Source organism: Globicephala melas, chromosome 3, assembly GCF_963455315.2.
Source record: "Globicephala melas chromosome 3, mGloMel1.2, whole genome shotgun sequence".
In the NCBI taxonomy this organism is placed as follows: Eukaryota; Metazoa; Chordata; class Mammalia; order Artiodactyla; family Delphinidae; genus Globicephala; species Globicephala melas.
This window is the reverse complement of record NC_083316.1, coordinates 168,745,278-168,767,094: the sequence shown is the minus strand read 5'-3', so window position 1 is coordinate 168,767,094 and position 21,817 is coordinate 168,745,278. Positions and strand designations below refer to the sequence as shown.

Here is a 21,817-nt window from a genome sequence, read left to right as displayed (position 1 = left end):
GGGAGGGGTTGGTCCCAAGGCCGCGGCCGCGGTCGCGGGGGTGCACGGGGTGGGTGGGCCGGGGGGCGGCGGCGCCACCTTAAGGCGGCTCTGCCCGCGGCTCCCGGCCGAGCCCCGCCGGAGGGAGGCGGCTCTGCGCGGGGCCCGTCGCCCGCGCCTCTGAAACCGGCCGCTGCTCGCCCGACCTTCTGCGCCGGCCTCGCGCCCCCAGCCCGGCAGGGGCCTCGGCGCCCCTCAGTCCCCGCGACCCCGCGCGCTCGCTCGGGGGGCGGGGGACTCCGGGGTCCCCTGCCCCACGCCGCTGCCCCCTTCTTTCTCGGGCAGCCCCCCACCCCAGCCTCTCCCCCATCCCGCCGCCGCCGCCTCTCCGCCCCCGTCCCCATATCGTCAAGCTCAGGCGGCGTGGGAGGGGGGGCCTCTCGAATCGACAGGATGTACCCCCAGGGAAGGCACCCGGTGAGTGGGGGGCCGGGCTGCGGGGGGTAGGGAGGGTCGCGCGTCCGGGAACTCAGACCCCGGCTTCCCACCCCCAGACCCCGCTTCAGTCCGGCCAGCCCTTCAAGTTCTCAATCTTGGAGATCTGCGACCGCATCAAAGAAGAATTCCAGTTTCTTCAGGCTCAGTACCACAGGTGAGGGGGGGAGGGGGCGTCCCGCCCCAGGGGCCCCGGGATCTCACCCGGGGGCTCACCTGGGGGCGAAGGGCGGGGCCCGCTGGGGCGAAGGGGCGGGGCCTCCAGCGTGCAGGGGGGGAGGGAGGGGCCCCAGGGGCGTGGGGAGGGAGGGCTTCCAGGTAGAATCGCAGGTGAGGAGGACGGATGGTCCAGTGCTGGGACATTTTGAGCCTGGGAAGGGATGGGGTGGGCCTGGGGGCGGGAGGTGGGGGTGTGTGTGTGAGGAAGTGGGGCGGGGGAGAGCCAATCCCATCGCTTTGGAAACTGGCCCAGAAGGGGTCCGTGGGTGTCCCTGCTGCGGGGGCAGGGAGAGTGGGATCCCGATGCCCCGTCTCCTTCCCAGCCTCAAGCTGGAGTGTGAGAAGTTGGCCAGTGAGAAGACAGAAATGCAGCGACATTATGTCATGGTAAGGCGGGTTGTCAAAACGGGGCGGGGGGGTGGGGGAGAGTGGGGAAGAGAGCTTGGCTGTGAGTGAAAACACGTGGGGTGTGAATCCCGACTCCAGTACCACTCTGGGGCAAGTCCCCGGCCTGCTCTGGGCCTCATTTTCCCTCATCTGTAAAGTGGGCAGCTTGGGATTCCAGGCTGTCTCCCAGGGCCCTCCCAGCTCTTAAGAACAATAAGGCAAGGATGCCCACTTTCCTCATGAGCATCTCTGAGGGGCTAGGGTATCTGGGTACTGCCCCCCTCCCCCACTCCCGTGGGGAGAATGAAGGGGGTTCCTGCTTTCTTCTCTGGGCTCCCCCTCTGGGCCCCCAAGGAGCTGGGAGGCTCTGGGTCCTGCTCTGATCCCCCCCAGTCTGGGGGCTGTTGGAAGACCCAGCGTCACCCAGAGCAGCTGGACATCCATGGGCACGGTGGACATTGCCAGACAGCTTTTCCTTTGCAGTACTATGAAATGTCCTACGGGCTCAACATTGAAATGCATAAGCAGGTAACTGTGTGTTGGGGGTAAGGGTGTCCAGTGGCGGGGCGGTGGGGATGGAAGTTGTGAGAGGGACCCGTCGCTCCCTCTGCTCCAGGGAACAGAGGTCTTATCCTGAAATCTCTGGGATCAGGGGGCCAGATTTCAGCCTCATGAAAGGAAAATGAACTTCTGGAGACCTTGTCTACGAGAGAGTCGGGCAGTGGACAGGGGCCAGGCATCCCTGTCAAGGAAGGCTCATAGCAGAAGCCAGCAGCCAGGTCAGCCAGGCTGGGGCGGGCCTTCTGTCCCAGGAGGGGGACAAACGGACAGTCTTAGAGGTCCCTTTCAGATCAGCATGTCTGACATTTGGAGATGGATCCTGAGAGTCTGAGATGGACCCCAAGGTTCTGTCGCTGTTTTGAATGTTCTGAGATTAACCCTAATGATCTGAGGTTCTGAGATTGTCCTCAGCTTCTGAGTGTGATCTCAAGGTTCTGAGTTAGACCTGGAGGTTCTGCAATTGACTTCAGTTGCTCAAGATTAACCCCCAGATCCTGAGCTCAAGATTTTCTGATGGTTTCTAAGGGCAGGCGAGGATTCTACCACCCATGCACCCTGATGTTTTCTAAGGAGATGAAAGGGACCCCAAGATCCTGAGGTTGAAGGAATCTTGGATTTTGTCCATCCAAATATTAGAATAAATGGGCAGAACCTAGGGTCTTTCTGGTGGGTGGGAAGAAGTAGGGGTACACTGGGAGTGCCTGGGGGCACCTGCCTTGGCGTGCTTTTCTGGGTCTCTGGGGGCTCTGTTGCGTCTGGTGTAGGTGACGGGGGGCTTGTATGCCTGGAGCGTGGTGTGGTCCCATGGGTGCATGAGATAGATCCCCTTATAGGATGGAGGGTAAGGGGTAGGGTACCGGCCCCAGGAGCCTTCGTTCCACCCTCCTGGTAGCAGATGGAAGACACAAACCTCACCCAGATACACACAGCACCCAGCACTCCTGTAACTGAGGCAGAGGCAAAGCACAGGCTGACAAAACACCCCCTTACCCACCCACATGCTTCCCCTCTGCTCAGCCTCTGTGGGCGTCCCCGGCCCAGCCCCGGTCCCAGGTGAAACCTACAAGTAAACCCACACTCTTCGTATCCTATCTCTATCCTCTGACACCAAATATTTCGCTTTTGCCACACCGAGTTCTCCAGCTCTGACACCAGCTGGGTGTCCTACACTTCTGCTCAATCCTAACACACTACCCAGAGTCAGTGTAGACCCCACAGGTTCAGGGATCCGCCCCCCAGGACTGCCCCCACTTCAGATGCCTATCGCAAGTCCAGACCTCCTGGGCTTCTGACCCACCAGCTATACATCAAGGTTCCCGCGACCCACTCCTTGGTCTGATAATTTGCTATAATGGCTCACAGAACTTGGGAAAGCTCTTACCATCACCCTTTCATGATAAAGGATATAACTCAGGAACAGCCAGATGGAAGGGATACACAGGGCAAGGTATGGAGACGGGCATGGAGCTTCCGTGCCCGCTCCGGGCGCCCCCTCCCTGCACCTCCATGTGTCCACCCACCAGAAGCTCTGGAAACCACTTCAGTTAGGGGTTTTTAGGGAGGCTTCATTACCTAGGCACGATTGATTTCACCACTGGCCACTGGTGATTGACTCAATCTCCAGCTCCTCTTGACTCCCCGGCGGTCGGAGTTGGGGGTGGGATTGAAAGTTCCATCCCTCTTAATAAACTCACGTGCAGGTGAAACGGGCTTATTGTGAATAACAGAAGATGCTCCTCTTGCCTCTAATACTCAGAAATCTCTAGGGGTTTAGGAGCTCTGTGCCAGGAACTGAGGCAAAGACCAAATGTATATTTCTTTCTTTTTTTTTTAACTTTTTATTTTATGTTGGACTATAGTTGATTAACAATGTTGTGTTCATTTCAGGTGTACAACAAAGTGATTCAGTTATACAATATGCATGTATCTATTCTTTTTCAAATTCTTTTCCCCCAAATGTATATTTCTTATATCACAGCATCACACCCCTGAGTGTGGTGCTCTGGGATCGCCCCTGACTACAGCCCCTGGGCGCAGGCACGACCCAGAGAGGGGCCATGCCCGAGAGAGACCTGGGCCCAGCCAGGGCTCAAACTCAAAGCTTCTCGGGGTCACAGTCTGCGCTGGGTGGCTGCGCAGCTGCTTTCTGGAAATCTCTGTTGAGTGGGTCTGGCGGGTGGTGGATCTGTCTGTCCTGTCTTCCGGCTCAAGGCTGCCCTGGACATCAGGTGGACAGTGTCCTCGCCAGGCTCTCAGTCTGTCCCGGAGCCCGTGCCCTACACTTGCAGCTGCGGGTGACAAGCCCCTCACCCCAAGCTTTGCAAAGGCTTGTTATGCCCTGGAGTGGAGGTTCTGGATTGACAGCCTCCCCTCCAAGCCTCCTCCCCATTGCTTCCTGCCAGGCTGAGATTGTGAAGCGCCTCAGTGGTATCTGTGCTCAGATTATCCCCTTCCTGACGCAGGAGGTGAGTGGGCTTGGTGGGGGGGATGGGGAGCGGAGCTGGAAGAAGGGTGGGGGAGGGGGTCTGGCTGGATGCCACAGGCACTGGTTCTGCTGGGTGGCCTGGGGCCCTGGGCACTGGCTGGGCTGGGGCCTTAGGGATGGAGGGGGGTGTTGGCTGAGGGGGAGGAGGGGGGGCTCAAGCCTACAGCCAGGCTGCCTCGGTCCAAGTCCTGGCTGTGTGGCCTTGGGCTAGTGGCTTGCCCTCTCTGTGCCTCTGTCATGAAATTTAGAGCAGTTGATACATACAAGGTGGTGAAGATGATGCTGGGTGCTTAGTAAATATCCAATAAAAATTAGTCCTTAGCACTTTGTCCTTACATTATGTTGAGTGAAATCAGCCAGTCACAAAAGGACAAATACTGTCTGATTCCACTCATAGGAGGTGCCTAGAGTCATCACATCCATAGAGACAGGAAGTAGATGGTGGGGGCCAGGGGCTGGGGGAGGGGGGTTGGGAGTCAATGTTTCCTGGGGACAGAGTTTCCTTTTGGGAAGATGAGAAAGTTCTGGAGATGGATGGTGGGGCTGGTCGCAGGACAGTGTGAATGTACTTAATGCCACTGAGCTGTGCACTTAAAGATGGTTAAAAGGGTAACTCTTACGTATTTGTAACCACAATAGTACAAAAAGGTGGAACAGGGCAGATAAAACTATAGAGTATGAGCACTTCATTGAAACTTAAAAAAATAAAGTTAGCCCTTGTGCGAATGCCCCAAGTTATTCAGGACCTTTGCATCCCCTGTTCCTGCTTCCATCTGGAGTATCCTGTCTCCAGAGAGACAAGAGGACGGATTCTGACACAGGGTGGATACAGGGGGGCCCTCACTGTGTTGGGGACCAAAAAAGGGAAAGGTTCTCCTCTTGGTTTGGACCTCATTGAATCTGAGGTTTCTGGGCTCTTGGGATGGAGTGAGATTCTCTCTGGTTTCAGACTTAGAGATGGTGTCTGAAAGCCCAGGATGGGGACAAGGTGGCCCGGAGTGAGAAAGGCCAAAACCACAGGAAACAGGGTAAAAAGACTTTAGGAAGGAGTGAATTAAGACACATGGGTGCCCCAGCAAATTCCATGCTTCTAGACTAGGAGTCAGCAAAGTACAGCCCGAGGGCCAAGTTACTGGCCCTTCACTTGTTTTGTAAATAAAGTTTTATTGGCACACAGCCATGCCCACTCATGGCCTTATTGTCTATGGCAGCTTTCCGCATAAAATGGCAGAGTTGTGGAGTTTCCATAGAGACCCTCTGGCCTGCAAAACTGAAAATATTGACTCTCTGGCCCTTTACAGTCAAAATGTACTAATCCATGGCCTGGACACACTCTGACAGGCATGACCTGTACAGGAGCGCCTGGTTAGCATCCTGACACCTCCTTAGTGGTGTCACGCAGCCCAAATCCCCATCCTGGGTAGTTGCAGGTGCACAAGTGGCCTTAGAGCACACACAGGAGCAACCAGCCATGTGTAGCCATTTACATTTGTATTAATTTATATTTCTTTTAAAATGTATTACATTAAATTTACATGTAAATTTCTATTAAATTAAATTAAAGGAGGCATCCCGTTCCCAGTTGCACCAGCCACATATCAAGTGCCCATGGCCACATGTGGCTTCCGTATCCAACAGTGCAGACTGAGGACATTTTATCACTGCAGGAAGGTGGGGAGAGGAAGGAAGGAGGGTGGGATGAGGGTGGGGTGTACGGGGCCTCTACAGGCTGCCAGTTTGTATTTTGTGACCTGGGTGGTTGGTACTCGGGTACTGATTTGTACAGTGGTTCTTTACTGGGGGTGACTCTGCCCCCAGGGGACACTGGGTGATGTTGGGGACATTTGTGGTCATCACCCCTGGGGGTGCTCCTGGCATCGAGTGAGTGGGGGGCTGAGGATGCTGCTCCACACCCCACAGTGCCTGGGACGAACGCCCACAGAGGGTGACCCGGCCCCCATGTAAGCAGTGCCGAGGGAGGGACCCTGATATATAAACCCCGATTTCTAATTATTAGTTTGAACTGCACTTAAATGCTTTGTTTCTTTGTCTGTCTGTTTCATGATTTTGAAAGGAAAGGGAGAGAGGGAGAGAAAGAAACTACAAAGAGCAAGCGAGAAAAGGGACTTCCCTGGCGGTCCAGTGGTTAGGACTCCACGCTCCCATGGCAGGGGGCACGGGTTCGATCCCTGGTCAGGGAACTAAGATCCCGACGCCAAAAAAAAAAAAGTGAGAGAAGAAGAGGGGCCCCGGAGGGCATGGCCTGGGAGGTGGGGTTGCCGAGCAGATGGGGGGCTCTCCTGAGCGCCCTCCCCCCACCCACCCCCAGCACCAACAGCAGGTCCTGCAGGCCGTGGAGCGGGCCAAGCAGGTGACCGTGGGGGAGCTGAACAGCCTCATCGGCGTGAGTCTTCCGGCCCCCGCCCCGCCGTGGGTGGTGAAGCTGGGGGTGCCGGGTGGGCAGCTGGCCTGGGTTCTGGCCGCCCTGGAGACCTCAAGGGTGCCCCTTCTGCCTGGACCCTGCCTGTCCCGGCTCTCTCTCCATAGCCTCTTGTAGGGGGTGGTAGGGCACGGCCGGGGCCCCGCCCCCGCCCGCCCCTGGCCCACCCCCCTCCTCTCCAGCAGCAGCAGCTCCAGCCACTGTCGCACCACGCCCCCCCTGTGCCCCTCACCCCTCGCCCGGCTGGGCTGGTGGGCGGCAGTGCTACGGGGCTGCTGGCCCTGTCGGGAGCCCTGGCCGCTCAGGCTCAGCTGGCCGCGGTTGCCAAGGAGGACCGGACAGGCGTGGAGGCCGAGGGGTCCAGAGGTGAGTGGACATCACCAGATGCTGCGGGCTGGGGGCCCGCAGGGGCCCATGGAGAGGATAGCTGGACCATCAAACTCACCAAAGGGGCTGCAGGGTCGCGGGTTCAGCTCTGTTCCCAGTGGGCTGTGTGTCCTTGGGCAAGTTCTATCCCTCTCTGAGCGTCTATCTGAATGGTGCGGGGAAGGGATTGTCCACCCCTTGCAAGGGTGTTGGAAGGAGAAGGGGGGGTTCTGACCTGGGAAGGGGGCTTTATACACTGTGGAGGGCTCTGCGCTCTGGCACGGTGGCACAAACACCTCATTCTTTTTCCTTCTCTCTCTTCACCACTCCCCCGCCTGTCAGTGGAGAGAGCACCGAGCAGGGTAAGTTGAGGGGCATGGGGGATTTGCCCTCTTATCTCACATTTGCTTTGTCTTCACATGTGGCTGAAGCTGCTTGTTCTGAGCTGATAGGGGCCTCAGAAGGAGACCGCATCCTGCTTTCACACTGTGTAGCCATTTTTTTTGGTGGGGGGGATGCCCGTAAGACTAGAGTTTTATTTATTTTAAATTTTCCATCTCTAGCGAGTTTTTGCAATTGAATAAATGAATGCATGCTCGGGTAGCATTCCATCCATCCCTCCATCATTAATTTATCCCTCATCCACTCCATTTTATCATTTACAAGAGTGCTGACCAATAGAAATATCATGTGAGCCCCGTAGGTAATTTTTTTAAACTTGTTTAATTTTTTTTTTTTTTTTTTTGCGGTACGTGGGCCTCTCACTGCTGTGGCCTCTCCCGTTGCAGAGCACAGGCTCCGGACGCGCAGGCTCAGCGGCCATGGCTCACGGGCCCAGCCACTCCACGGCATGTGGGATCTTCCCGGACCGGGTCATGAACCTGTGTCCCCTGCATCGGTGGCGGACTCTCAACCACTGTGCCACTAGGGAAGCCCTAAACTTGTTTAATTTTGAAATCATTACAGATGCCCAGGAGGTTGCAAAGAAATGTACAAGGAGGTCCCATGCACCCCTCACCCAATGATAACATCTTGCAAAACTAAAATACCATATCAAAGCCAGGAAACAGACATGGGTGCAACCCACAGGGCTTATTCCCACTTCACGGTTTTACATGCACTCGTGTGTGTGTGTGTGTGTGTGTGTGTGTGTGTGTGTGTGTGTGTTTATGCAGTTTCAGTCACACGTTTAGCTTTGTGTAAACATCACTGTAAATTTTCTAGTAGGCACATTAAAAAAGTTTGGGCTTCCCTGGTGGCGCAGTGGTTGAGAGTCCGCCTGCCGATGCAGGGGACATGGGTTCGTGCCCCGGTCCGCGAAGATCCCACATGCCGCGGAGCGGCTGGGCCCGTGAGCCATGGCCGCTGAGCCTGTGCGTCCAGAGCCTGTGCTCCGCAACGGGAGAGGCCACAACAGTGAGAGGCCTGCATACCGCGCAAAAAAAAAAAAAAAAAAAAAGTTAATGAGGTGAAATGAATTTCAATAGTAAATTTTATTTAACACAATGCATCTAAAATATTTCAACCTGTAATCAACATAAAACAGTCTGTTTTTTTGTTTTTTGGGTTTTTTTTTTGGAGCAGAGGAAGGTTTATTGCAGGGTCATGCAAGGAGACCTGCAAGGTTGGCTCATGCCCCCCACAAAACCCAAACTCCCAACATAAAACAGTTTTAATGGGATCTTTTCCGTTCTTTTTATTGTATTATGCCTCCAAGATCCGAATGCATTTTGCACTTAGAGCTCATCTCAGTTCACATTAGTGCCCCCCCCAGGGGACCCTGGGCGATGTCTGGGGACATTTGTGGTTGTCACGACCCCACTGAGTCTGCCCTCGGAAGGTCCCTTTTCCCAGATGGGAAGCTTGAGGCACAGATCCTAATAACAGTGATGGGGATCCTTGGTTTTGGCTGGACCAGGACGCAGTCTGGGGCCCTGTGTCTCTGCAGAGTGCATCCCCCTCACCCCCAGAGAGTGTGGCGGAAGAGGAGCGACCCAGCGGCCCGGGTGGCAATGGGAAGCAGAGAGCGGAGGAGAAGGATCTGTCGGGACCTTATGTGAGTGGGGGGCACACATGGACTGGGGTGGGCAGACAGTGTGGGAGGCGGACCAGCCTGAGAGATTGATTGCCCCTGTGGGTCAAGAGCTGGGAAGGAGGTAAGGATGCCTCCTGGTCTCTGGCTCTTCCCCCACTGCACAGAGGAGTAAAGTGAGGCCACACAGCACCTCCTGGGCACTCAGCTCCATCTCCTCCATTGAAGGATTCCCCCCTCTCCCCGGCCTCCCTTGTACTTGAGCAAATGAACCAAACCACAGAATCCCAGTCAAACCCTCCTGAAGAGATGTAAGGGGCGTGGAGGCAGGAGCATGGCCAGGGTGAGCTCTCTCCCCCCTGTCCCCCCAGGAGAGTGATGAGGACAAGAGCGATTACAACCTGGTGGTGGACGAGGTGAGTCGGGGTCCAGCCTCCTCCCACTCTGACCTCAGGACTAGGAGGTCTGGGCACAGAGCAGGCAGTGGGTTATCTGGGGATTTGGGGGACCCAGAGGGAGTGGGTGTCCTGGTGTTCCCCTCTCTATGGGATGGCTGGGATGGGGATGGCACGGGGCCAGGGGAAGTAGGAGAAACTGGGGCACCCCAGGCTGACCTCCTCTCCATAGCACAGGTGGGGAAACTGAGACCCAGAGAACCCTGGATGTGGGCAACGGAAGCGGCTTCAAGCCCTGGCTCACCGTGTCACTTTGGGAGAGTGACACCCCCTTCCCCGACCTCACTTTTCCCCATCTGTTCAATGAGGGGAAACAAAACCAAGCCCATATATAGTCCTTGCTATGTGTGCTTATGTCATTTAACCCATTTTACGGATGAGTCCACTGAGGCTCAGGGAGGTTTCATAATCCTCCCAAGGTGGGTCCTAGGTGCCCAGTCTAGAGGTTGGGGTAGGACACGAGCAGGGTATAGAGAGGGCCTCTCCTTCCCCTGCCACTTTACCCCGCCCCCCCCCACTCATCATCACCTCCTCCAACCCAGGACCAACCCTCCGAGCCCCCCAGCCCAGCAACCACCCCATGTGGAAAGGCACCCATCTGCATCCCTGCCCGTCGGGACCTGGTGGACAGTCCAGCCTCCTTGGCCTCCAGCCTTGGCTCACCGCTCCCCAGAACCAAGGAGCTCGTCTTGGTAAGGAGTAGGGGAAGCCTTGAAACTCATTTTATTCATCCTGGGGACCTGGAAACAGATTCTACCACATTAGATGTGGAGTGATGAGAAATGAAACAGGCTGTTGTGGTCCAGGATTTCCTTAGTGATTATTTTGCTGCCTTCCTAAAAAACACCTCTACATTAGTCCAGTAATTTTTCCTAAGTGGACTCACTCTGCGGAACCTCAGTAAATCTGAAAAGGCAACTTTGTAAATAATATTAAAAGGCAGCTCACCATCTTATGTGGAAACCAAGTATCTCTTGCAATAAATAGGAAATCTGGTGAAAATAAACACAGTGAAACTATAGAATTGCTGGCTTGGCCAGGCTGATTCCAGCCCTGGGAGTGTTAAGGCCTTGGGAACACACCAGCCCCAACCTGAGATGTGGTCCCTGCAAGAAAAGATGACCCATATCAGAACAGCTCTCTCCTTGGGCCTCCCGATGTTTAATGCCAGCCGTCAGGACCACCTGAAAGCACTCCCCCAGGCATTCTCAATTCAGCTCCTTTTGTCCCTGCCCCCAAATCTTCCCCAGACCCCTGCCCTGCCCTTACCAGGGAGACTGTGTCGGTTTCTAGGCCTCCCCTCCCAGCAGGTTGCTATGGCAACCGCCAAGGTTGGGGCTCCCATCGCATCTCTTGTGCCCTCCTCCCACTCCAAGGAGACAAAGAGGGGGAGGGGCGGCGCTGTTCTAATGGAGAAGGCCCCCCTGGTCCCCACGTTGGCACCATCCACTCCCTGTCGTGGGTGTGTGAGTGTGGCTGTCACAAAATGTGTGACCTTGTAAAGGAAGGATAGGGCGCAGCCCACACAAGACGAGGATGTGAAGTTTCTTGAAAGGCAAAGGAAGCGATGGCAGGAAGCCGAGACAGAGCTTGTTCCTCCGTGAAGGAGGTCCGGCTTCCCCTCTCCTCCAGGGTCCCCACGGGGACGGACAGCAGTGGGGGAGCTCCTCGTGGGGAGCAAGGGGGTGCCCAGCAGTACCGGGTGAGGGTCTTGCATCTGGGAGCATACTGTGGTCTCCTACTTCGATAGCCCATCCTAGAGTTTGTTCCTTGGCCCTGAAGGATGCGCCAGCCTCTAACTTTGTGCGTCGCCTTCTGTCGTGATCCCTGTGCGCCCACCATGCCGCAGATGTAGGAATGTTCACCGCATCCCTTACCCTGTGGTTGCCCTGTGTACCTTATCACCCGCATGCGCAGTTCTCCCAAGATTGCCCGGGTTCCCGTGGGCACGCACGTGTGTGCACCCCGTGGGGTGGATGCTCAGGCGCCCGCCTGGTGTTCCGATGCGTGCAGGGACACACCCCAGGGGAGCGGGCCCCATGCTCAGGAGGTCGGCTGTGGGGCCCGCTCCCCTGGTGTGTGTGTCCCTGCGTGAGCCCTGGCCTGCTCCAGGTGTACTCCCTCCTCCAACTCACCTTCTGCCCAGATCCTTGGGCTGCGAGGCACCAGGTGCCTGGGGGTGTTCAGTGCTGCCCTCTCTCCCCCAGAACGATCTTCCTGCCGGCACCCCTGCCTCCAAGTCCTCAGACTCCTCCCCACCCCAGGACGCGTCCACCCCTGGGCCCAGCTCCGCCAGTCACCTCCGCCAGCTCGCGGCCAAGCCAGCACCTTCCACGGACAGTATTGGTGAGCACCTGCTGGTGCCTGCCAGGACAGGCCTCCTTTCCGGGGAGTTCGAAACAAGGGTGGGGGGTGGGGGAGGCAGGACGTGTGGATTCCAGCTGGGGCATTGCCTTGCCCTTTCCATGACTCAGAATAGACACTGCCTCACTCTGGGCCTCCGTTTCTTCATTGTCTTGGCCCAGACAAGGGAAACTGAGGCCCAGAGAGGGGAAGTGACTTGCTCTGGGGCTTCAGCCCAGTGCTGGAGAGACAAGCTTTGGAGTTAGACAGGCTTGGGTTTCAGGCCAGCTTTGGACACTCACCAGCTGTGTGACCTCGGGCAAGTGATCAACCTCTCTGAGCCTCACTTTCCCCATCATTAATATGGGGATGACAGTGCTCCTCTTTTCTGTCTTATGGCCGGGCTCTGGCTGGTTCTGGAGTCCCAGAAAGAAACTAGCCCTGGAACTTGCCTTCAGGGAGCTCCCAGGTGGTGGGGGAGGAGACCCAGACCCTAAAATTCCCAGCTCTGTGTGATCAGGGCTGGGGTGGAGGAAGGGACCCAAGATGGGCCAGGTTGGAGGCAAGGGGTGGAGTGGGGAGGCTCAAGGATGTTCCTGAGACGTTGCTGGACATTGAGTCTGGGTTTTGAAGGATGAGTAAGAATTCAATAACTGAAAAAGGAAAAGGAAAGGCTTGTTGGCCAGAGGCAACAGCAGCTGTAAATGTCTGGAGATAGGACAGGGTATGGTGGATGCTGGGCCAGAGCATGAGAGCCCTGGAGCTCCCCCAAGGCAGTGGAAGGCAGGATCTGGATCCAACGTGTCTGAAGATCTGTCTTTGTCTCTTCTTAGCCCTGAGGAGTCCCCTGACCCTTTCCAGTCCCTTCACCACATCCTTCAGCCTGGGCTCCCACAGCGCCCTTAATGGGGACCTCTCTGTGCCCAGCTCCTACGTCAGCCTCCACCTGTCCCCCCAGGTCAGCGGCTCTGTGATGTATGGACGCTCCCCCATGGTGAGTCGTCAGGGTGGGAGATGCCAGGAGGTGTGAGCAGGGCCCAGGGGCTGGGGGCTGGGAGGAGAAACCAGGTCCACACCCAAAGACCAGGGAATTGGGAAACGGAGGAAAGTCCTGGCCTGGCAAGTGCATGTGGGAAGATGATCTGAGGGTCTCAGTAGCCCCACAAGCTTAATACAAATAAGCACCTGTGACTGTGGAAGAAACAACTGTGATTATGTTGCGTTAAGAGAACCAGAGAACCTCAGCCATGGGATGTGAGGGTGTGCTTCAGCCTGGTGTACAGTTGCTTGCCCTGATTTTTAAGGGACGTTGGTGATTCTGGTAGATTGTAGAGGAAGGACTACCCCAGGGAGAGGACTGGAAGTGATGTACCATGGGAAAGAGTTGAAGGAGAGGCATGAGACTCCTGAGCTGGTGCGTGGGCCCCAGAGGGCAGTACTGGGACAGATGCTTGCTAGAGTGAGCCATCCTGCAGTGGGTGTAGATGCCTCCAGAGGGAAGAAAATGCCTGTCATTGGAGTTATTCAAGGCCTGAGGCTGGGGGGGCACTTGCAAGGGGTGTTGTAGAACAGAGGTCAGCAGTGTTTTCTGTAAAGGGCCAGATGGTAAGTATTTTTGGCCTTGCAGACCAGTTGATCCCTATCACAACGACTCAACTCTGCCTTCATAGCTCAAAAGCCACCATAGACAACATATACAGTAATGGCTGTGTGCCAATAAAACTTTATTTATGAAAACAAGCAGGGGGCTGGAGTTTGCTGACCCCTGTTCTGTGCATTGGACAGAAGATTCATCAGGATCCTTCCACCTCTGGGGCCGCAGGATTCCCCAGCCAGAGACCTTGGGGTTCCCTCATGTGAAAGCCTCCCCTTTCCCATCTGTAGGATGGGTAAAGGAAAGGGCACCTCCCCTTTCTTGGGGAGGGGCTGATAAACAAATTGGGGGGTGTGTTCTCTGATAAACAGAGAGGAATATGGCAAGTGAGCACGGGAGAGGGCAGTTGTGGGTTTGAGTCATCCGCCCATGACACCCCCGTTGGCGTTTTGGCAGATGGCATTTGAGTCTCATCCACATCTCCGAGGGTCGTCCATCTCTTCCTCCCTGCCCACCATCCCCGGGGGAAAGCCGTGAGTACCAGGGTGGGGCTCCCTGCCTCCTCAGGTGCTTACATTGTGGGGTGGGTGTTGGGCTTCCCTGCTGCCTTTCCAGAAAGTCTCTTCTGTAAGATAATCGGGGCTCCCGGAGTTGCTCTCTGGAGAGAGGGTTATGTAACAAGCAAAGCCTACACTAGTGGTTCTCAGCAGGGGGTGGATTTTGTGCTTCCTTACTGCCCTCCCCTACCAACCTCAGGACATTTAGTGATGTCTGGTGACATTTTTGGTTGTCACACCCAAGTGCTTCTAGCCTCTAGTGGGTGGGGGCCCAGGGATAATACTCAACACACTACAGTGCACAGGACTGCCCCATCCCAGAGAATGACCCGGCCCCAAGTAAAACTTTCAGTAAAACTTTCTGCCGTGACGGGAATGTTCTACACTTACAGCTGTCCAGTCTGATTGCCATCAGCTATCTGTGGCTTTTGAGCACTTGAAATGTGGTCACTGCGACTGAGGAACTGAAATTTTAAATTTCTTTCCATTTAACTGGCCCTGTGGCTGGTGGCTGCCATTGGACTGCGTTCTCTGGAGCTCACAGGGCATCTTCCTGGATCCTCTGTTCCACGGAGATTCACTAAGTGCTTGCTTACCATGCACCAGGCCACGGCCGGACCCCTTCCTCTTCAGTATCACGCTGACCTTTGATCCTGGGGCCCTGTCCCTAAACGCATGGGGGCACAGGCAGGGGGGTGAGGGTGGGGAGGGTCCCGGCTCCCCGTGCGTCATGCCCCACCTCCCGTCCAGGGCGTACTCCTTCCATGTGTCTGCGGACGGGCAGATGCAGCCGGTGCCCTTCCCTTCTGACGCGCTGGTGGGCGCCGGCATCCCGCGGCACGCGCGGCAGCTGCACACGCTGGCGCACGGCGAGGTGGTCTGCGCGGTCACCATCAGCGGCACCACGCAGCATGTGTACACGGGCGGCAAGGGCTGTGTGAAGGTGTGGGACGTGGGCCAGCCGGGCGCCAAGACGCCAGTGGCTCAGCTGGACTGCCTGGTGAGGGCGGGGCGGAGCTTGCAGGCCAGCGGGGCGGGGCTTATAGGCCGACCCGGGCGGACCTTACAGGCCACCTAGGGGTGGGGCTATAGGCCAATGGGTGGAGTTTATAGGCCAACCAGGGTGGGGCTTGTTGGCCAGTTTGGGGCAGAGCTCTTAGGGCACCCACAGGTGGAGATTATAGCCCAACAGGGTTGGGGCTTATGGGCCAGTGAGGTGGAGCTTATGGGCCAACCAGGGGCAGGATTTATAGGCCAATGAGGGTGGAACTTACAGTCCAACAGGATTGGAGATTAACGCCAGTAGGGTGGCGCTTATAGGCCAACCAGGGGCAGAGCTTACAGGCCTACTGGGGTGGTTTTTTCAGCTGGGCTCTGGCAGGCATGGCTAAGGGTGCTACCCCACGCCCTTGCTTCTCTCCCCTCCCAGAACCGGGACAACTACATTCGTTCCTGCAAGCTGCTGCCGGACGGCCGGAGTCTGATAGTGGGTGGTGAGGCCAGCACCTTGTCCATCTGGGACCTGGCGGCCCCCACCCCTCGCATCAAGGCGGAGCTGACCTCCTCGGCGCCCGCCTGCTACGCCCTGGCCGTCAGCCCCGACGCCAAGGTCTGCTTTTCCTGCTGCAGCGACGGCAACATCGTGGTCTGGGACCTGCAGAACCAGACCATGGTCAGGTGGGTGGCCGGTGCCCTGTGACCTCGGGCAAGCCCCTGCCGTCTCCCCTTTGTGCTGTGGGAGCGGCCTGGGAGGATGCTGGAACAGCACCTCCTCCAGGATGGACACCTGGGCCCTCCTTCCTCCAGGCAATTCCAGGGCCACACGGATGGGGCCAGCTGCATCGACATTTCTGATTACGGCACTCGGCTCTGGACAGGGGGCCTGGACAACACCGTGCGCTGCTGGGACCTGCGGGAGGGCCGCCAGCTGCAGCAGCATGACTTCAGCTCCCAGGTGCCGCACGGGATCTGGCAGAAGGGGGACACAAGCTCCAGGAATCCGGCCTCCCTTCCTCTCCCCCTGAGGCACCCACTTCCAGATGCCGGGCAGCACCAAATACCTGCTCTCTGTGCCCATCTTTCTTGTCCTTGAGACAAATTCACAGACCTTCCTCTTTAATTCTTCAAAGACAGCACAGGGAAGCACAAAGGAGCTGATTTGTATCAAGCTGTGGGGCTACTAAGACCCTCAGATCATCTTCCCAGATGTTCTTGCCAAGCCATTCCTCTGTTCCTTTGTCTCTTGTGTAGCTGGTTTCTCCTGCCAGCCTTCAACCCCTTGACCCTACTGAGAGCTCTTGACCACCTCCCCCCACCAGGACTCATCGTGGGGGAGCTGCTGACCCCAGGGGACAGATAGGAGCCGGACACAGAGAGGTCTCTATTGGGGGTGCTGTGGAAGGCCAGATTGAAGGATGTGGTGAAGGGGTTGGACAGAATCATGGGGCTCCCCAGGGCTGAGCAAAGAGTCAAGGACAGGTCTCCAGATACCCTGGACCCAGATCCTGTCTCCCATTGCCTTAGGGGCAGGTTGTGAGCTCCTTGGCCTGTTCTTTAAGACCTCTGTGCTCTAGTCTCACACACACCATGCCATGTGATACCTCTGGACCTCCCCACTTACAGTTCTCTCTGGTTGAGGTGCCTTTCCTTTCCTTTCTCCCATTGGTAAACTCCTACACACCCTTCAAAACCCATCTCCAGTTTGCCCCCTCCTTGAAATCTGGTGGGCACTAGCCCCCAAACTCTTTCTTTTTTTACCTTTTCTTTAGCTTGAAGCTTCCTTTGATAGGAAAATCAGGGGTGCAGGTGGGTATAGTTGTCCATCCCGTGTCCCCAAAATTTAAATGGGTGGCATATGTATCTGGTGATCCCATGGTGAATATCTCCCATCCCACCGGGCCCTTCTTTATACAGGAACACTTCTATATGTCCAGGAACCCGTGAAACCTTCCAGGCTTTGCTGTGAATTTATGGTTCTTTCCACACATGTCTCATTTGTCAGTAAGACTCTGAGAGGCTTAGGATGGGTCAGGGTCTTATGCCTCTCTGTGCGGCGCTGGGCATGGGGCACAGACTTATGTAGCCACCATGTACTTTCAAATCAAAGTAAAAATTGGTGTTGACAAGTGGGGAAAGTTCCAAGTTGGGAGTCAGAAGGCCTGTTCTTTGATGGACTTGCTATATGACCTTGAGCTGGATGTGGCCTCAGCTTCCCTTCCACCATCTGCTAAAGGGGAGCTACTGTCCTTGCTGGCTTCGCCCCCTCCCTCCCTCCCTCCCTCCCAGAGCTGTTGTGCGTTCAGAGCAGATAATGGATATGAGGCCCCAGGGTTCCGTGTAATTCTGATTAATATTAATGATTCAACACGCAGTTGCCTGCTGTGCTCCAGGCCCAGGGCCAGCTGCTTCTCCACGCGGGAGCTGCAGCGGGAGAGTGTTGGACATCTCCCCTCCCCGCCCTGGCCCCCCAGCTCTGGGCATCCCCCCCACATCCCAAGGGGTTTTTCATCTCCTGTCTTCCCTCTTCACCCCCAGATTTTTTCCCTGGGCCACTGCCCCAACCAGGACTGGCTGGCGGTTGGCATGGAGAGCAGCAACGTGGAGATCCTGCACGTCCGAAAGCCCGAGAAATACCAGCTGCATCTTCACGAGAGCTGTGTGCTCTCCCTCAAATTTGCCTCCTGTGGTGTGTGTCTGCCGGTCTGGGGTGGGGACTCCAGGGTGCTGGGGCAGGGTTGCCAAAATACAACCACAACAAAAAAAACCCATGACAGAAAAAGAGGATCCCTGGTTTAATTTGAATCTTAGGTGAACAGCAGTCATTCCTTACTTGTCCCATTCTAAGTATTGCATGGGACATACTCTAAAGGACAAAGAATTAGTTAGCGTAAGTAAGTAGATCCCAAGTATTTTGTGGGACATACTTACACTAAACAACACATAATTTATTAGCATAAGTATGTCCCTCAAATACGTGGGACATACTTACACTAAAAAGCAACTAATGTGTTAGTGCAGATATATCTCAAATATTGCATGGGATATACTTACACTAAATTTTTTTTTTTTTTTTTTTTTAGTATAGATATGTCCCAAGTATTTCATGGAACTTACATATACTTAAAAAAAACCCCGAACAAACAGATAATGTACTATATGGGACCCACCGGTACTAAAAATGATGTGTGGTTGATCTCGGATTCAGATGTAACTGGGCACCCTGTTTTTATCTGGCAACGTTCTCCTGGGGCTCCCCCTTCTTGAAGGCCAGTTGGAGCCCTTTGAGGCCTTGGCTTCGGTATCTGGAATGTGGCGGGGAAGCTCGAGCATCAGCTAAGGGGCCTCCTGTCCCCCAGAGACGGGCAGAGGTGTGAGAAAGGGAGCGAGAAGAGAGGCCAGACCAGGCTGCCCCGGCTCTGCCCGCAGCCCCCAGCCCTGGCTTCCTCCAGTCTGCCCCCCGCCTGAACTCCCTGCCCTGCTTCCCCCAGGGCGGTGGTTCGTGAGCACCGGCAAAGACAACCTGCTCAATGCCTGGAGGACGCCGTACGGAGCCAGCATCTTCCAGGTACTTCGTGTCTGAGGTCCCCAGCCCCGCAGGACACCAGGTGCCCGGGGACCCCGTGGGGATTGAACAGGGAAGTGTCCCCACCAGCCACGAGCTACTAAAGCAGAGCGGTCAGCCCGAGGGCCACATCTGTGCACAGCCTGTTTTTGTTCTTAATTGTGATAAAATATATATAAAAGTTGCCATTTTAACCATTTGTAAGCGCACAGCTCAGTGGCATTAAGCACATTCACACTGTCGCGCAGCCATCCCCACCATCCATCCCCAGAACTTTCTCATCTTCCCAAACTGAAACTCCGTCCCCATGAAACACTGACTCTCCGTCCCCTCCCCCAGCCCCTGGCCCCCACCGTCTACTTCCTGTCTCTATGGATTTGATGACTCATATGAGTGGGATCACACAAGATTTATCCTTCTGTGTCTGGCTTCTCTCACTGAGCATCATGTTCCCAAGGTCCATGAACGTTGTAGCAGGTGTCAGAATCTCCTTTCCTTTTAAGGCTAATATTCCACTGTATGGATGGACCACATTGTGTTTATCCATCACCCGTCGATGGACACTAGGGTTGTTTCCACTTTTTGGCTGCTGTGAATATTCATGTACAAGTTCTGGTGTGCATGCATGCTTTCATTTCTCCTGGGCAGATATCTTGGAGTGGAATTGCTGATAATTGTTTAATCTTTGGAGAAACGGCCAGACCGTTTTCCAAATTTTCTGTTCCCACTAGCAGAGTGTGAGAGTTCTGATTTCTCCCCCTCCTCAACAACACTTGTTCTGTTGTCTTTCTTATAGCCATCCTGCTGGATGTGGAGTGGTTTTTACATTTTTTAAAGGGTTGTAAAAGAAGAAGGAGATGATGTAACACAGACTGATTTGGTCTCTGGACGTATGGCCAGAGCGCATTTGGACTTAAATGAGCTTTCAGGTCAAAGCCTAAAAATTTACTATTGGCCCCTTTACAGAAAAAGTTTGCAGAGCACTGGTGTATGTAGGTCATCCTGCTGTGAGCTCAGCCCTCTGCTGTGCTGTGTGGCCTCATGCTTGGTGCACACCCTCTCTGAGCTTCCCAGGAAAGGGCAGTTCTCCTGTTCCAGAGAACCGAGGTCTCGCTCTTCCCAGGAGCATTGTCACCTGTCCAGAGGCTCAGCTCCAAAGGACCTTTCTCTGGAAAATGTGTCACCCTCCTTCCCTCCCCCCTGCTAGGCTCCCCACACTGGGCTCCCCTGAGTCCTATCTTGGGCCCAGCCTGGACCACAGATTCACCCTTGTGGGCAGTCTCCTTGCCTCTTTGCTCTGAACTTGCTGGTGGTCGGGAGCACGAACCAGACCGTGCTGGCCTTGGCCGTGCTGGCCTTGGCCGTGCCTCACTCTCCCTTCTCTCTCCCCCTTCCCCTCCCTGTCGACAGTCCAAGGAGTCATCCTCCGTGCTGAGCTGTGACATCTCCGGGAATAACAAATACATCGTGACAGGCTCTGGGGACAAGAAGGCCACCGTGTATGAGGTGGTCTACTGAGACGCCACTCTTCCTTCACCCCTGGCCCAACTCCCGAGGGAGAGGCATCCAGGACCGCCTCTCCAGTCCTACTCTGAGCACTAAATCTCGTCTGCTCTCCGGCTGACCCCCTTACGTCCTCCCCTGCTGGATGTGGGACCAGATGTGCAGGGGGACTTTGGGGAAATAAATGTATTTATCACAACCGCCTTTCTGTCTTGGGCTGAGGAGCCAGGAACCTTTGCTCTTCCTGGGCACGGTTCCGGAGGGAAGGCCACTTGCTAGCTGTGTCAGCCTCTTTTTCCTCACCTGGACATTGAAAGAATTCATTCCGCATGAAATGCTGAGGGGTCGACCACAGGAAATGGGGGTTGTCTTGGGCCGTGTGGCTTCCATTGTGCCACGTAACAAACAGCCCCCAGATCTCAGTTGGTTGAAACGATAGATGTTTATTTCTCACCCATGCCCATGTGGCGGGTGGGGCTCGACTCCAAGCAGACACTCAGGGCTCCAGGTGGAGGCTTTGCCACCTCAGTGTGTAGCTTTTGAGGCCAACGTAGCAGGGGGGCTGCTTCTACATCCTTGGCCCCAAAGCTTCACCTATGTGCTCTACTGCCAGCCTGTGGGACAGACTCACCCCAAGACCCTGCCCACGTACAGAGCGTTAGGGAATATGGTAGAGCACGAAGGTATTTGGGGTGCAGTCATGTTTCCTTTGAGACTCCGTGATAATTCCTAAGAGCCTGGCACACGGTGCCCAGCCCACGGTCAGGTGCTGAGCGGAGGTCACAGTCCCAGAGGAGGTGACAGCAAAGAGAAGAGCTAAAGGAGGAGAAACAGCCATTTGGAAGAGTGATGGAAGGATGTGCTGGGAACAGAGGGAACAGCATGTGCGAAGGCTCAGAGGTAAAGAGCTTGGCCGTTGTGGAAGTCAGGAGAGCAGGGGCGTGGGGTTTCCTCCTCAGCTTCAGATCAGGCTTAAGCAGAGGAAGCCCATGGAAATGTGAGCCAGATTTCGGGAGAGGCCGGTGGGGGTGGTAAAGCCATCAGAGCTGGGTTCTGGAAGTTCCCAGGGGCTGCCACGAGGACCATGGGTTGGGGGGGCTGGGGGGCAAAGTAGGGCTGCTGCTGGGAAACTTCTGGAGGGAGGTGGCAGGGTCGCTGCTGGAAACAGTCGTGCCCAGGGGGTTTCTGAAGGCATGGGACGGAGATAGGATAATTCTCCAGTTAGGGAGGCCAGACCCGTTGACGCCACCTGGGACGCTGCTTATCCCAGAAGGATGGGGTGAGCAAATGGTGATTTCAGAGCCCTACTAAGAGGGTGGAAAAGTGCTGGCCAGCAAGAGCCACCCCTGTAAACTAGTCTTCCCCGCGGCACAGCTGACACTGGCTGCGTAATTCTTGGTTGTGGGGCCGTCCCAGGCACTGTGGGGTGTTAAGCAGTATCCCTGGCCCCCAACCGCTCAAGGCCAGGAGCCCTCCCAGTCGTGACAAACCACATGTGTCCCCAGACATGGCCCTGTGTCCCCTGGGGGTTAGACTCACCGCCAGGTGAGAAGCACTGATCTAACGGGACACAGGTAACTTGGGAAGGACCGAGGACCCCATCCCTGGGACTGTGCAGGCAGGGCTGGGAAACATCTCTCCATGACATCAGATGAGCTCAGTGGAGCAGAAAGAAGGGCTCCAGGCAACTCCCTGGCGGTCCAGTGGTTAGGACTTCATGCTTTCACTGCCGTGGCCCGGGTTCCATCCCAGGTTGGGGAACTAAGATCCCACATGCTGCGTGGCGTGGCCAAAAACAAAGGAAAAAAAAAAAAAAAAGAAGGGCTCTACGTCCAGTTCC

At 55.7% G+C, this 21,817-nt stretch overlaps 1 protein-coding gene across 4 annotated transcripts; it reads left to right on the top strand.

Annotated features, from left to right (window-relative positions):
* Window positions 1–122: 122 nt before the first annotated feature.
* On the top strand, window positions 123–20,176 carry TLE2 (TLE family member 2, transcriptional corepressor). Of its 4 annotated transcripts, XM_060297384.2 has the most exons (21): window positions 123–456; window positions 534–631; window positions 1,017–1,080; window positions 1,564–1,608; window positions 4,044–4,106; window positions 6,201–6,354; window positions 6,454–6,530; window positions 6,749–6,932; window positions 7,275–7,294; window positions 8,881–8,988; window positions 9,336–9,380; window positions 9,962–10,111; window positions 11,627–11,765; window positions 12,596–12,756; window positions 13,813–13,889; window positions 14,664–14,913; window positions 15,343–15,590; window positions 15,720–15,867; window positions 17,448–17,598; window positions 18,401–18,477; window positions 19,885–20,176. In XM_060297384.2, the coding sequence occupies exons 1-21, from the start codon at window positions 433–435 to the stop codon at window positions 19,990–19,992; spliced, it is 2,391 nt and encodes a 796-aa protein (XP_060153367.1). In that variant the 5' UTR covers window positions 123–432; the 3' UTR covers window positions 19,993–20,176. The 4 variants fall into 4 exon arrangements, with proteins under 4 accessions (XP_060153367.1, XP_030701687.1, XP_030701686.1 ...); XM_030845827.3 differs by lacking the exon at window positions 6,201–6,354 and having other exon boundaries at window positions 125–456; window positions 6,456–6,530; window positions 6,752–6,932; XM_030845826.3 differs by lacking the exon at window positions 6,201–6,354 and having other exon boundaries at window positions 125–456; window positions 6,456–6,530.
* The last annotated feature ends 1,641 nt before the right edge of the window (window positions 20,177–21,817 follow it).

Excerpts from the sequence above, each read along its gene's own strand:
- TLE2 (XM_060297384.2), top strand. The coding sequence starts at position 433 with ATGTACCCCCAGGGAAGGCACCCG. Across the intron at positions 632-1,016 it reads CTTCAGGCTCAGTACCACAG|CCTCAAGCTGGAGTGTGAGA; the intron begins GTGAGGGGGGGA and ends TCTCCTTCCCAG. Across the intron at positions 6,933-7,274 it reads GGAGGCCGAGGGGTCCAGAG|TGGAGAGAGCACCGAGCAGG; the intron begins GTGAGTGGACAT and ends CCCGCCTGTCAG.